General features: G+C 45.3%; 1 protein-coding gene across 4 annotated transcripts in view; it reads left to right on the forward strand.

Moving 5' to 3' along the window:
* Window positions 1-12,923, forward strand: part of BAIAP2 (BAI1 associated protein 2) — a 248,898-nt gene that overhangs the window by 86,902 nt on the left and 149,073 nt on the right. For all 4 annotated transcript variants that reach the window (XM_029599205.1, XM_029599208.1, XM_029599207.1 and 1 more), the window contains one exon: window positions 11,720-11,781. In XM_029599205.1, the coding sequence (XP_029455065.1) occupies window positions 11,720-11,781 (62 nt within the window). The remainder of the gene's footprint in view (window positions 1-11,719; window positions 11,782-12,923) is intronic.

Consider the following 12,923-nt stretch of genomic DNA (forward strand, 5'->3'; position numbering starts at 1 on the left):
TCCTAATATGGAACCTAACATCGTGTAACTACAACAAGGGTTATTTTTCCCTATATGCAACACCTTTCACTTGTCCACATTAAATTTCATCTGCCATTTGGATGCCCAACCTTCCAGTCTTGCAAGGTCCTCCTGTAATGTATCACAGTCTGCTTGTGATTTAACTACTCTGAATAATTTTGTATCATCCGCAAATTTGATAACCTCACTCGTCGTATTCCTTTCCAGATCTTATTTATATATATATATATATATATATATATATATATATATATATAGAAAAGCACCGGTCCAAGTACAGATCCCTGTGGCACTCCACTGTTTACTCTTTTCCACTGAGAAAATTGACCATTTAATCCTACTCTGTTTCCTGTCTTTTAACCAGTTTGTAATCCACGAAAGGACATCGCCTCCTATCCCATGACTTTTTAGTTTTCGTAGAAGCCTCTCTAGAGGGACTTTGTCAAACGCCTTCTTAAAATCCAAATACACTACTACTACCGGTTCACCTTTATCCACATGTTTATTAACCTCTTCAAAAAAAATGAAGCAGATTTGTTAGGCAAGACTTCCCTTGGGTAAATCTATGTTGACTGTGTCCCATTAAATCATGTCTTTCTATATGCTCTACGATTTTGATCTTGAGAATAGTTTCCACTATTTTTCCCGGCACTGAAGTCAGGCTCACTGGTCTATAGTTACCCGGATCGCCCCTGGAACATTTTTTAAATATCGGGGTTACATTGGCCACCCTCCAGTCTTCAGGTACAATGGATGATTTTAATGATAGGTTACAAATTTTAAATAATAGATCAGAAATTTCATTTTTGAGTTCCTTCAGAACCCTAGGATGCATACCATCCGGTCCAGGTGATTTGCTACTCTTTAGTTTGTCAATCTGGCCTACTACATCTTCCAGGTTCACAGTGATTTTGTTCAGTTCGTCTGACTCATCACCCCTGAAAACCATCTCCAGAACTGGTATCTCCCCAACATCCTCATTAGTAAACATGGAGGCAAAGAATTAATTTAGTCTTTCTGTAATGGCCTTATCTTCCCTAAGAGCCCCTTTAAACCCCTCTGTCATCTAATGGTCCAACCGACTCCCTCACAGGTTTCTTGCTTTGGATATATTTTTTAAAGTTTTTGAGTTTTTGCCTCTATGGCCAACTTCATTTCAAATTCTCTCTTTGCCTGTCTTATCAATGTTTTACACTTACCTTGACAATGCTTATGTTTTATCCTATTTTCTTCAGATGGATCCTTCTTCCAATTTTTGAAGGATGTTTTTTGGCTAAAATAGCCTCTTTCACATCACCTTTTAACCATGATGGTAATCGTTCTGCCTTCCTTCCACCTTTCTTAATGTGTGGAATACATATGGACTGCACCTCTAGGATTGTATTTTTAAACAATGTCCAAGCCTGTTGAACACTTTTAACCTTTGCAGCTGCACCTTTCAGTTTTTTTCTAACTATTTTCCTCATTTTATCAAAGTTTCCCTTTTTAAAATTTAGTGTTAGAGCTGCAGATTTAGTTATTGTCCCCCTTCCAGTTATTAGTTTAAATTTGATCATGTTATGATCGCTGTTGCCAAGTGGCCCCACCAACGTTACTTCTCTCACCAAATCTTGCGTTCCACTAAGAATTAAATCTAAAATAGCTCCCTCTCTTGTTGGTTCCTGAACCAATTGCTCCATGAAGCAATCGTTTATTACATCCAGGAACTTTGTCTCTAGCAAGTCCTGATGTTACATTTACCCAGTCAATATTGGGGTAATTGAAATCTATATTTGAAACACGTGGTATTAGTAACTTTGACAAATCACAATGCTGTATATGACAATGTTTTCATATATTTAGAATATAAGTTTAAGGATCGTCATACCACCCACAGTGCTCACAAGTTAAAACTTGTATCTCATGCACTTCATTTGGGTCACTTTTAATCATTGGTCCGAATAGCTAGCATCCAAAACGACAGTGTTCAATTTTTTTGGTTTTTTATGTGTTTTTTAACACTATATATTAAAAGGTATCAACTTCCCTTTTTGTAGCTGTCGGGGTCATTCGTCCAAGACTGGGCCAAGCATCAAGAGAAGCTAAAGAAGCATCTGCACAGTTCCCTGTCAATGCATGATGCTGGGCACAAAGGATGCACCGGCTTTGGTCATGATGCCCCTGAAATGATGTGGCGAGGAGTGCCAATCCTCCATCGGTGCCGGGAGTTTGCAGTGGTCTCCACCAGTCCTGATGCCAGTCACCAATCCACCTCAAGGGTCTGAAGAGGATCTGGCCACCCCTCCTTCCTTTTAGTTGGTGTTGGCATCTGCAACGTTCGAGGAGGAGCTGGAGCACTGGACTGGGCACTTGTAGGGCTTTGGTTCTGTGGCACCGACTGTACTGAACCCGGTGCCGCCTGTCCTCATACCGCTTGTGGAGAAGTTTAATGTACTCATTGGTGTGTTACCAACCTAGCTGGAGCCAGTTCCTGGGACAGTATCGGTGCCCAGCGGGGCACAGAGGCCTCCCCCTATCAATACGGTGGCAGTTGCCGTTCCTCTGAGGAGGAAGCTTCACAGAGGCCAGCAGAGGTCTGCTGCGCCCCATCAGTCTGTCAGTGCCTGCACCTCTGGACAAAGGGCGAGCATCTAGGGACCCATCACCTGTGGCTTACAGTGAGGCTGAGGAACCCTATGATCCCTGGGTAGATGACATTTCAGAGTCATCCTACGAAGACTCTGAGGGTCTCCCTTCAGAACCCTTCTCTTCCAAAAGAGTGAAGGAAGTGTTATGGTTAATGGCGTTTGGGTGGATCTTTGGACACTGTGACAGCTGACCATGCCCACGGGGGGGCAGTCCCGTGAGGGACCATGGTGTCAGGCTAGACTCTGGACACACAAACACAGATTTGAATCTTTTATTAAACAGTTTGAATGACCACCAGAGGTGGCAGTAGTGAGTAGTGGTTGTAGAGCCCATCTGGGCGTATTTCACACAGAACGCTGGAAGAGCGGATCCTCTGCAAGGCAGTGCTGTAGTGGAAAGAGACTGAGAGTTATGAGCACCAATAAGAATAACATTCAGTCCCACTGTAGAAATAGGAGAAGCTCTGAGACAGGGAGAGGAGGCCCTCGAGGAGCGAGTACCTGATCCCTTAGAGCAGAGAGACTCGGTAGCATTGTACTCGCTTAGCAGTAACAGAGATTCCATTAGATGAGAGGTCTGGCACTGGAGCAGAGAGCAGGCCCTTGAGGAGAGAGTACCTGGTTCCAGCGAAGCAGTACTGTGGAAAGAGATGGTTTCTGTACTCACTGATGGTAACTGAAAGTTAGTTCTTCCAAATAGAAGGGTAGAGAGGTTGCAGGCAGCAACACAGGGAACATGGGCCCTCGGAGTGAGTACCGGTTTCCTGATAGCACCTGAAAGAAGCAAAGAGGCCCCCTGAGGAGTGGGTACCCCGTTAGAGACCCTGAAGGGTAGTAAGAGTTCCAGATAGCGCTGGAGTGGCAGAGTAGCTTAGGAACGGAGAGCGAATCCCATCCGTAAGAATTCCTGTGGCTAACTCAATGAGCTAACAAATACTGTAGGCAGATATACCCAGAAGTCGTGACGTCAGAACAGGGGGACGCCCCTGAGGTTGGCACCAAAGTAGAGTTAAAGATGAGGGCGGCGCATGCGCCCTAGAGGTACCTTGAAGGAGAATGGTGGGAGGCAGCACCAAAGCCGCTCCGGGGACACCAGAGAGGATGGCAAGCAGACACTGCGGCGGCCATCAATCCAAGGTGAGCGAGAGGAGCCAAAAGTAGAGAGAGGTAGGCAGGGCGAAGCAGTCGAAGACCGGACACGACAGGAAGTCTCCGCCTGATGACTTAACCTTTTGCAGGTTTTGTGAGGGTGATGGTGAAAGCATTCCCATTTCAGTTATTGATGGAGGAGGATGGCAGGCACAAAATGTTTGAGATCCTCCAGTTTGTGGAGCCTCCTATGGAGATTGTGGCGGTTCTGGTACAAAAGATCCTTAAGGAGTTGCTGCTGAGGATATGGGAACACCCCTTCTTAGTGCTTCTCATTAATAAGGCAAACGGGGTCTATGTTCAGAAGCCTGCTGGATTCAGTAAATGTCAGCTGCCCACCAGTCTGTGGTCGAATCTGCCCTCAAGAGGTCCAAGCACACTTGGACTCATTCCTTGGTGCCCCCAGGGAAGGACTATAGATCGATGGACGCTCTTGGGAGAAAGGTGTTTCAAGGTGCCATGCTCATTGCCTGCATCACTGCTTACCAGCTCTACATGAGCCAGTACTTGTGGGACATCTGGAAGCAGGTGCAGGAGGTGGTTGAGCAGCTGCCTCAACAGCAGCAGGACACCCTCGCGTCGATGGTACATAAGGGCCTGGAGTGCGGAAAATGCAAGGACCAGGCGACCTACGATGTTTTTGAGACAGCATTGAGTGTTTCTGCAGCAGGAATCTGCACCCGCAGAATGGCATGGCTGTGGGCCTTTGACCTCCAACCAGAGGTACAGGAACAACTCGCTGAAGTGCCATGTACTGGAAAGAATCTCTTCGGAGATAAGGTGAGGTACGCTGTAGCCCAGCTTTGGAACCACCATGAAACCCTCCAACTTTCCGTCAGTACTCCAGATGTGTCCTCTTCTAGGAGGCCAGCGAGACCAGGGCCAAGGAATTCTTTCTTTCGCCAAAGGAAGTACTATCTTCTGCCCCCTGGCTCCCGCAGCCATCCTAGGCATCAGAAAGCCCCCAAGCCCCAGTCTGCTTCTCAGTCAACTCTGGGGTTGGTATTTTAACTGAGTTGTAAGGAGCATGCGCTAGTTGCTCCTACCCAGGATGATGTACCGTCTGGTCGGGGGAAGGCTATAGTTCTTTGCAAACCAGTGGCCCAGTATAACCTCTGACCAGTGGGTTCTGTCCAGCGTCCAGGAGTACCAATTTAACCTATTGGGTATCCTGCCAAATTGCCTTCTGTGCCTGTTTTTGGGGGCTGGTAGTGCATCAGAAGGTATGACTAGTGGAGCTCTCCTCCCTCTTAACAGCCAGAGCAGTCGAGCCCATACCACCAGGTCAAAGAGGGTGGGGATTCTACTCCAGGTATTTCCTAATTATAAAGAGAACAGAAGGACTCCATCCAATCCTTAGACCTAAGGGCCTTGACCAAGTTTCTAAGAAAAGAAAAGTTCAAGATGGTTTCCCTGGGCACCTTGATCCCCCTTTTGCAAAAAGGGGACAGGCTATGTTCCCTCGACCTAAAGGATGCATACACTCATATCAAGATTTCCCGGTCATAGGAAGTATCTCCAATCTGTCATGGGAAAACAGCACTTCCAGTACCAGGTGTTGCCGTTTGGGCTCGCATCAGCCCCATGGGTCTTCACAAAATGCCTGGCCATGGTGCTGGCACACCTACGCAGGCTAGGAGTGTGGGTTTTTCTGGATCTGGGCGATTGGCTAGTCAGGAGCTTGTCTCAGGCAGGGGCCACCAGGTCCATGCGCTTGACTATCCAGTTGTTGGAGTCACTAGGGTTTGTTCTCAACTACCCATAGTCCAATCTTAGCCTGTCACTTCAATTGGACTTCATAGGAGCCCTGCTATACATGGCTCAGGCCAAGGCCTTCCTGTCTTACCAGAGGGCTGTCACCTTGACAACCATTGTGGGAGAGATCCAGTAGAGCCAGCAGGTGTAGGCCTGGCACATGTTGAGGTTGTTTGGTCACATGGCTGCAACCATCTATGTCACTCCCTTGGCATATTTACACATGTGCAGAGCCCAATGGACTCTGAGGTTGCAGTGGTGCCAAGTCATTCAGCCTCCAGGGACTCATTGTCCTGGTGGCAGATACTTTCAAATCTGGAACAGGGGATTTTGTTTTGAAGTCTCCCTGCCCAAATTATCCTATCTTGGGTGCATCCACCCTGGGGTGAGGAGCTCATGTAGATGGGCTCAGTCCTCAGGATCTCTGGGCTGCTCAGGAACGTTCTTGTCACATCAACTTCCTGGAGCTCCAGGTGATCAGGTATGTGCCATAGGCTTTCAGAGATCAGCTGTCTAAGTTGTCCCGATCCACACAGACAACCCAAGTAGCCATGTGGTATGTCAACAAGCGGGGAGGAACGGGATCATATCTCCTGTGTCAGGAAGCGGTCCAGATCTGGTCATGTGCTCAGGGCCATGTACCTGGCTGGGTCAGAGAACGTGGTAGCAGACAGGCTAAGTTGAGCCTTCAGACCCCACTCATGGTCCCTGGAGCAGGAGTAGTAAATCAGATATTCCACCTTTGGGGGAGCCCAGACCTCTATCTGTTCATGACTCCCTCCAACAGGAAGGTGCCTCAGTTCTGTTCACTGTACAGTTCAGATGGCAAACCAGCCTCTGATGCCCTTGCCTATCACTGGGGCAAGGGTCTTCTGTATACATATCCTCCAATTCCCTTAGTGGCTCTTGAAGCTTCACGAGGACAGGGGGACCATGATCCTCATAGTGACCCCTTGGATGAAACAGGTTTGGTTCCACTCTATGGAAGTTGTCCATCCGGAGACTGATCAGTCTGGGTACTTCCCCAGATCTCATCATGCAAGATCAAGGTAGGCTAAGGCATCCCAACCTCCAGGCCCTGTTGCTCACAGCCTGGTTGTTGGGAGGTTAATCCTGCAGCCACTGGATCTTTCAGAGGATGTATCTGGTCCTGGTGGCGTCTAGGAAAACCTTCCACTAGAAAGTCCTATGGACTGAATTGGAGGAGGTTTTCTGTGTGGTATGAACAGAAGGCCCTAGATCCGTTCTCCTGCCCCTCACAAAAACTGCTTGACTACCTCCTTACACCTATTGGAGATTGGCTTAAAGACCAACTCCATTAGAGTTATCTCAGTGCAATTGGTGCATACCACTAAGGTATAAATGGTACATCCATCTCTGTACAGCCTATAGTTGTACATTTCATGTGGAGTCTGCTTCAATTGAAGCTTCCCTAAGGCCTCCCACTATGACTTGGGACCTCAATGTGGTGTTAGCTCAGCTGATGAAAGCTTATTTTGAACTGCTGCTCACTTATGACCCTGAAGTACCTGACCTGGAAAGTCATATATTTGGTTGCGGTCACTTCAGAGTGCAGGGTCAGCGAGCTCCAGGCCTTAGTGACTTACCCACCGTATACTAAGTTTTATCATGACAGGGTGGCCTTGCCTACACACCCTAAGTGCCTGCTTAAGGTAATGATTGATTTCCATCTTAACCAGTCTATCACCGTGCCAGTATTCTTTCCTAGGCACCATTTGCACTAAGGCGAACAAGCACTGCATGATTTGGACTGTAAGCGAGCCTTAGCCTATCTGGAGTAGACAGCAGTCCATAGAGAGTCCACCCAACTTTTTATTGCTTTTGACAAGAATAAGTTTGACAATTCTGTTGCCAAACTCACTATCCAATTGGCTAGCAGATTGCATCTCCTTCTGTTATGCCGAGGCAGAACTGCATCTTGGGAGTCATGTCCAGACTCATTCTGTCAGAGCCATGGTAGCATCAGTGGCTCACTTGCGAGCAGTTTCTGTGGAGATCTGCAAAGCTGCGATGTGCTGTTCTCTCCACACATTGACATCTCATTAACTGAATAGGGATGGCAGACATGACAGTAGATTTGGCCAGTCTGTCCTTTGGAACCTCTTTGAGGTGTAGAACCCAACTCTCCTGCCTAGGGTCTGTTTGGGTTTAGGCTGTCTCCCTCTCTATTATGAACAGCACTGGAATTGTTGTGCCCATTGGCACCTATTTGGATGTCTGGTCCCCTTTTATTTTGGAGAGCAGCCTGTAGCTAGGGATTTACCCATATGCTTGTCCTCTGAGAAAGCAGAGTTGCTTACCTGTAGCAACAGCAGGATTTTAGTCCTAATGAAATCTGCCCGTCACCCCACAGAGTTGGGTTTCTTCTATTTTTTGTAATATAGAATTATGATCAAAATAAAGACTGGAGAGCGACCCCCACATGGACATGTGGTATAGGGCCTGCTGGACCTGCTCAGTTTGCCTAGTCAAAGTTCTAGAAACTTTGACATAAATTTTCCGCAGCAGGGCTCCTTCTGATGTCACCCATGTGTGAGGACTAACATCCTGCTGTCCTCTGAGAACACCTGTTACAAGTAAGCAACTCTGCTTTTCCAATACACTCAAAGTGGGGGAAAAAATCATTTTAGAACATCTGGCTGTAAGTGAGCACCTGAACGTTTTGTCTTGGTTTAGTCAAAGTGCTTGATTTATTGTGAAAGGAAATATCTTGACACTATCGCTACATTTTTCCCAGGTCTATACTGACAGACTAGCAGCTTCTAGTTTGCTTGTTTATTGTTCTTTAACCTACACCTGAAGTGATAGTTGACTGGTAAATTAGATCTTTTGAGATGCCAGTGTGAATCATTTTGACTTTGGGATAACCACTGTGGATCTTTACAGGCTAGAGGACGGAAATGAGATAAGCATGTAGGGGGTAACTTACTGGTATGGTGGTTACTACTCTTAGCAGAAAGCATGGAGGTTACTACCCTTAACCAATATGTTGTGAGGCTTTTAATGCAACTGCAACACTGTTCCCCGCTTAGACGGCAAGGGGTAAAAAAGGAATTGACCAATAAAATATAAATAAAAATATAAATAAAAAAAAAAAAGGAATTGGATTCAGACAAGAAGGCCCCAACTTCCAAGGTCTGGGATACTGATATGCAGACACAAAGGAAAAGCACAGGACTGCTTCTACGGCCAAGTCCTGAAGGAAATGAAGAAAGCATGCGTGGGGGAAACTTGCTGGTGCGGCAATTACTACTCTTAACCAATAAGCCTTGATACTTTTAGTGCAACTCCAATATTGCTCTCTGCTTCAATGGCAGGGAAAAAGGGGAATTGGATTCAGATAGCAAGGGCCCTGACTTTTATGGTTTGGGGAACTGATGAGCATGGGGGTAACAGAGCAGCAATTACTACCCTTAATAGAAGTCATGGGATTACTACCCTTAACCAATAAGCCTTGATGCTCTCTGCTTCAAAGGTGGGGGGTAGAAGGAAGAGGAATTTGGATTTAGAGACAACCAACATGAGCCATGACTTTTTTAGTCTGGGGTACCGAAGTGCAGACATTAAGGAAAAAACACAGGACTGTTTCTACGTCGAAATCCATAAGCAAAGTGTGACAAGCAGGTACTGACTGATACATGGGGGTAACCTGCATGGCATAGCAAATGTTACCATGGGAAGTTTGGATGGACTATTGGTCCTTTTCTGCTGTCATTTCTGTGTCTATATTTATTTTATCAATATATCCATTAAAATCATGTTTTTGCGCATGCTGCACAGTGAAAATGACTTAGGAATGCTAAGCTGTGTACCTCTACTTATGCAGACTTGACAAGGCAGCCTTTTGGTAAGGGATGTGAATGGGGGTAGGTGGGAGGGGGGTTCAGCTTATGCTGTTTTAGCAAAAACTGAGGGTGAACTGAAATATCTGGACTAGAAATATGCTATGAAAAAAAAACTGTTCTAAAGAAAAATATGCCAAATGGAGTTTGAGCAGCATTCCCTGGTGTGACACATTCCTTTGGCAAAATATTCCTCCCCAATATCACCAGTGTAACCTTGTGTTCTAAGACTTCTGACTTTCCGTCCAGCCCGGTGCTCCTTTTTTTTTCCTTTTGGAAAAACGGTGAAAAAGGAAGGGCATTAGAAGCCAAGACTGCAAAAGGTGACTGGTATACTATTCATGAGCTGCCCTTCTCAACCCAGCAAAGGAACTTCTAAGTGCTGTGTAACTGGAGTCACTAGCGCACCTCATCTTTCTCGTGCACAGATTTTGATTTTATATTGCATTGTACACTACATCAAACCAAATAGTTAAAACTGCAGCATTTAAGTATTTGCAGTATTAGAAACTGCTCATCTATGCTAATTAAGGAAAATTCTTGATACAGCACAGAAGTGTTAGCATTTATATGGACCAAGCAGCTGTTCTAAAGAAAAATATGCCAAATGGAGTTTGAGCAACATTCCTTGGTGTGACACATTCCTTTGGCAAGATATTCCTCCCCAGTATCACCAGTGTAACCTTGTGTTATAAGACTTCTTCACTTGCCCACTGTTAGCTCTCTGTTCTTGGGATCGGGTGGCACTGGGGTATGCTAATGTGGTGGGCCTTCTCTGCTTTTCTTCTAAAATGGGTAAGAGTAAAGGAAAAGGACATGAGGATCAAAATAACCTTTTAGTTTAATTGCATTTCCCGATCTGTTTTCTTCCACAAATATTACATTGCTTTAACAATTCGCTAATTTAGAACCTGTTGTACTAAGCATTTTTCTCACTCAAAATATTATCAGGGCAGACTCCCCTTCTTATTTCATGCCTTCACCGTCCAAGTCCAGATTCAGCTTGCTTTCTTGGAAATGTACATTTCTTGCCTGTCTTCCCATTTTTAGAATCTCACCTGTTCTCCATAAAAGGTCTTTAAACAAATTTCATTGCTGGAGAGTAAGATTCTCCACGACATGATCTGTAAATACTCATTCTTGACCATCACATTGTAACTTGCTACAGTAATCTAGAATGGTATTGCTGGATAGTATTTTTTAGGATTGGCAGAGGGTCAAAGTTATTTTTTGCTGTAATTTGAGCACACTCATTTGTAGGGTTTCTAGGAAAGAATTGAGTGCTGTTCCTGACATGTTTTACAATGGCTTCCACCTCCACCTCCTCCCCCTCCATTCTAGCATTCTGAGCTCATTTAGTTTTATGCACATATCAAAATGCCTATATCATACATCTCTAACTAAGGGCCGATGCACTATAATGTGCTCAGCCTAGCGCACAGCTTCACCCGTGGCTGGATGCATGTTTTGGATGAGCTAGAATAACTCCTGATGCAATAAAGGGATTAAACGCATCCAAAACGCGCGTCCAAACCTTCATGTAGATAATAGCACTCATCACATGTAAATTCTAAGTTGATGATGCTTTTAGCTAGTACTCCCAATGTAAAAAAAAAATCACTGTGTGCCTGATGCACATTTTAATCCTCAAATTAACACCAGACCCGGAGCTGGCATTAAGTCTTGGGGTGCCCCAAGCCATCAACAGAAAAGCAGAAAATACTGCTTTTCTGTGGCTCCTCTGCCTTAATATCGTCTCAATACTAAGTAGGAGGAACCAGAGAAAGCAGCAACATTTAAAAACAAAAAAAAAAGTATTGACTGTGGTCAGGTTAGGAAAGCGGATGCTTAATTTACTAGCGTCTGTTTTCCTAACCCGTGGCTGTGCACAGCCACTTCTCCTGGGTGCCTGATGCCAAGGACGCGCTAGGGATGTACAGTTTTCTCTTGCGTATCCTTTTTAACATGGCTGCTCATTTGCGTATCGCATTGTGCGCCCAGGAGAGGTGGATGGGTGCTCGTTAGGAAAATGGGCACCCAGTTTGGATGCCTGTTTTTAGCATATCCATGTTGCATCAGCCTGTTAATACTACTAAAAAAAAAAGGCACAAAACACATCTGCATACTGTTAGCAAAGATATGAAATGCACTTTAAAGACTCCTCCTTGATCTGTGACCATGTATTTTTCTTTCTTGCATCCCTATTATGAAGTTCCTATTTCTTTCCAGCTGCATGGACTTTGGATTATGGCTGTATTGACTTAAAAACAATTCAGTCAAGAGTTTTTCTCCTCATTTTTCCAGGGGATGTTCTCTTCCAAATGGCAGAAGTTCATCGGCAGATTCAAAATCAATTAGAAGATATGGTGAGTGTTGGGCTGATATCCTTGAGTCCATTTTTAGCCTGATTGTGTGTGATCTGACTATTTTTAAATTTATGTAGAGGCCTGCTGGGGAAACAAAAGCCCAGTTTCATAGCGTCCAGTCAGATGCATTCAGAACAAGTGGGTTATGCACCTCTACCAGCAGATGGAGACTGAGCAAACTGACATCACAGTATATGTACCCCTGCAGTGACAGCCTGTCAGTATTCTTCGTCTCCAGCAGATGGACATGCATCTCCTTACTGGGGATTGCCTCATTTTGAAAAAGGAGAAATAAGGAAAATAAATTTGCTCTACTTTCCTGCAGTGATACCAAATGGTCCCTCCCCTAGTTGAGAATTCTTGAGTGATTTCTGTGGTCCCTCATATGAGTGCCTTGGTCCAGTAGCTGGTTTTTCAGCCGGTGTGGACTTAGCTGATTAAGCAGCTGAAAGGCAGCGGATGCAGGAAGCCAAGCATGGCAGCGATGGCATTCGCCCACTTCTTCTGTAGCCAGAGACCATTTCTGTACTTAGCCAGTTAAGGCTGAGCTCAGGTAAATCTTTAAGTTTAAAAAAAAAAAAAAAAATTCCAGAGAAGAAGGGCCTTTAGTGTAGGGCTCCATCCTTCCCCCAGTTTCCATGCTTGGCACACCATTCCAGCTTTGTCCTGCTCCGTGGGAGTTCAAGGGACACTGGCAGCCTGGCGGGTTAAACAGCCTGTGTAGGCTAGGCCTCGCTCTGAGGCCTTTTTGCTGCACTACGCATGGTGGGCCTCGATGGCGTTTTGTGCACTTTCTCTAGGCTGCCCTCTACAGGATTGTCAGTTCGGTTTGTGTCTAGCTGGGCATCCAGGTTGTGTCCAGTTTTTGGATGCTTATTCGGGCCTTGTAGTCTGTGTCCAAGTTAAGCGGTGCCTTTAGTGGCCGTACACTTACCTGTGTGCACAAGTTGTGTGGCGCTTATCCTAGGGATGCCTAGAGACTCATAGAATTTTTGGACACCTTTTAAAAAAAACAAACAAAAAAAACCAAAACCCATAGCTAGACACATACCTTTGGTCACCACTCAGTGCACTGTCAACCATAATGGTGCCTATATCTAAGAAACCTAAGTGCCTTTCTCATTGCACTGCCTATCATATTT

Source organism: Rhinatrema bivittatum, chromosome 4 (assembly GCF_901001135.1).
Source record: "Rhinatrema bivittatum chromosome 4, aRhiBiv1.1, whole genome shotgun sequence".
NCBI classification, from domain to species: domain Eukaryota; kingdom Metazoa; phylum Chordata; class Amphibia; order Gymnophiona; family Rhinatrematidae; genus Rhinatrema; species Rhinatrema bivittatum.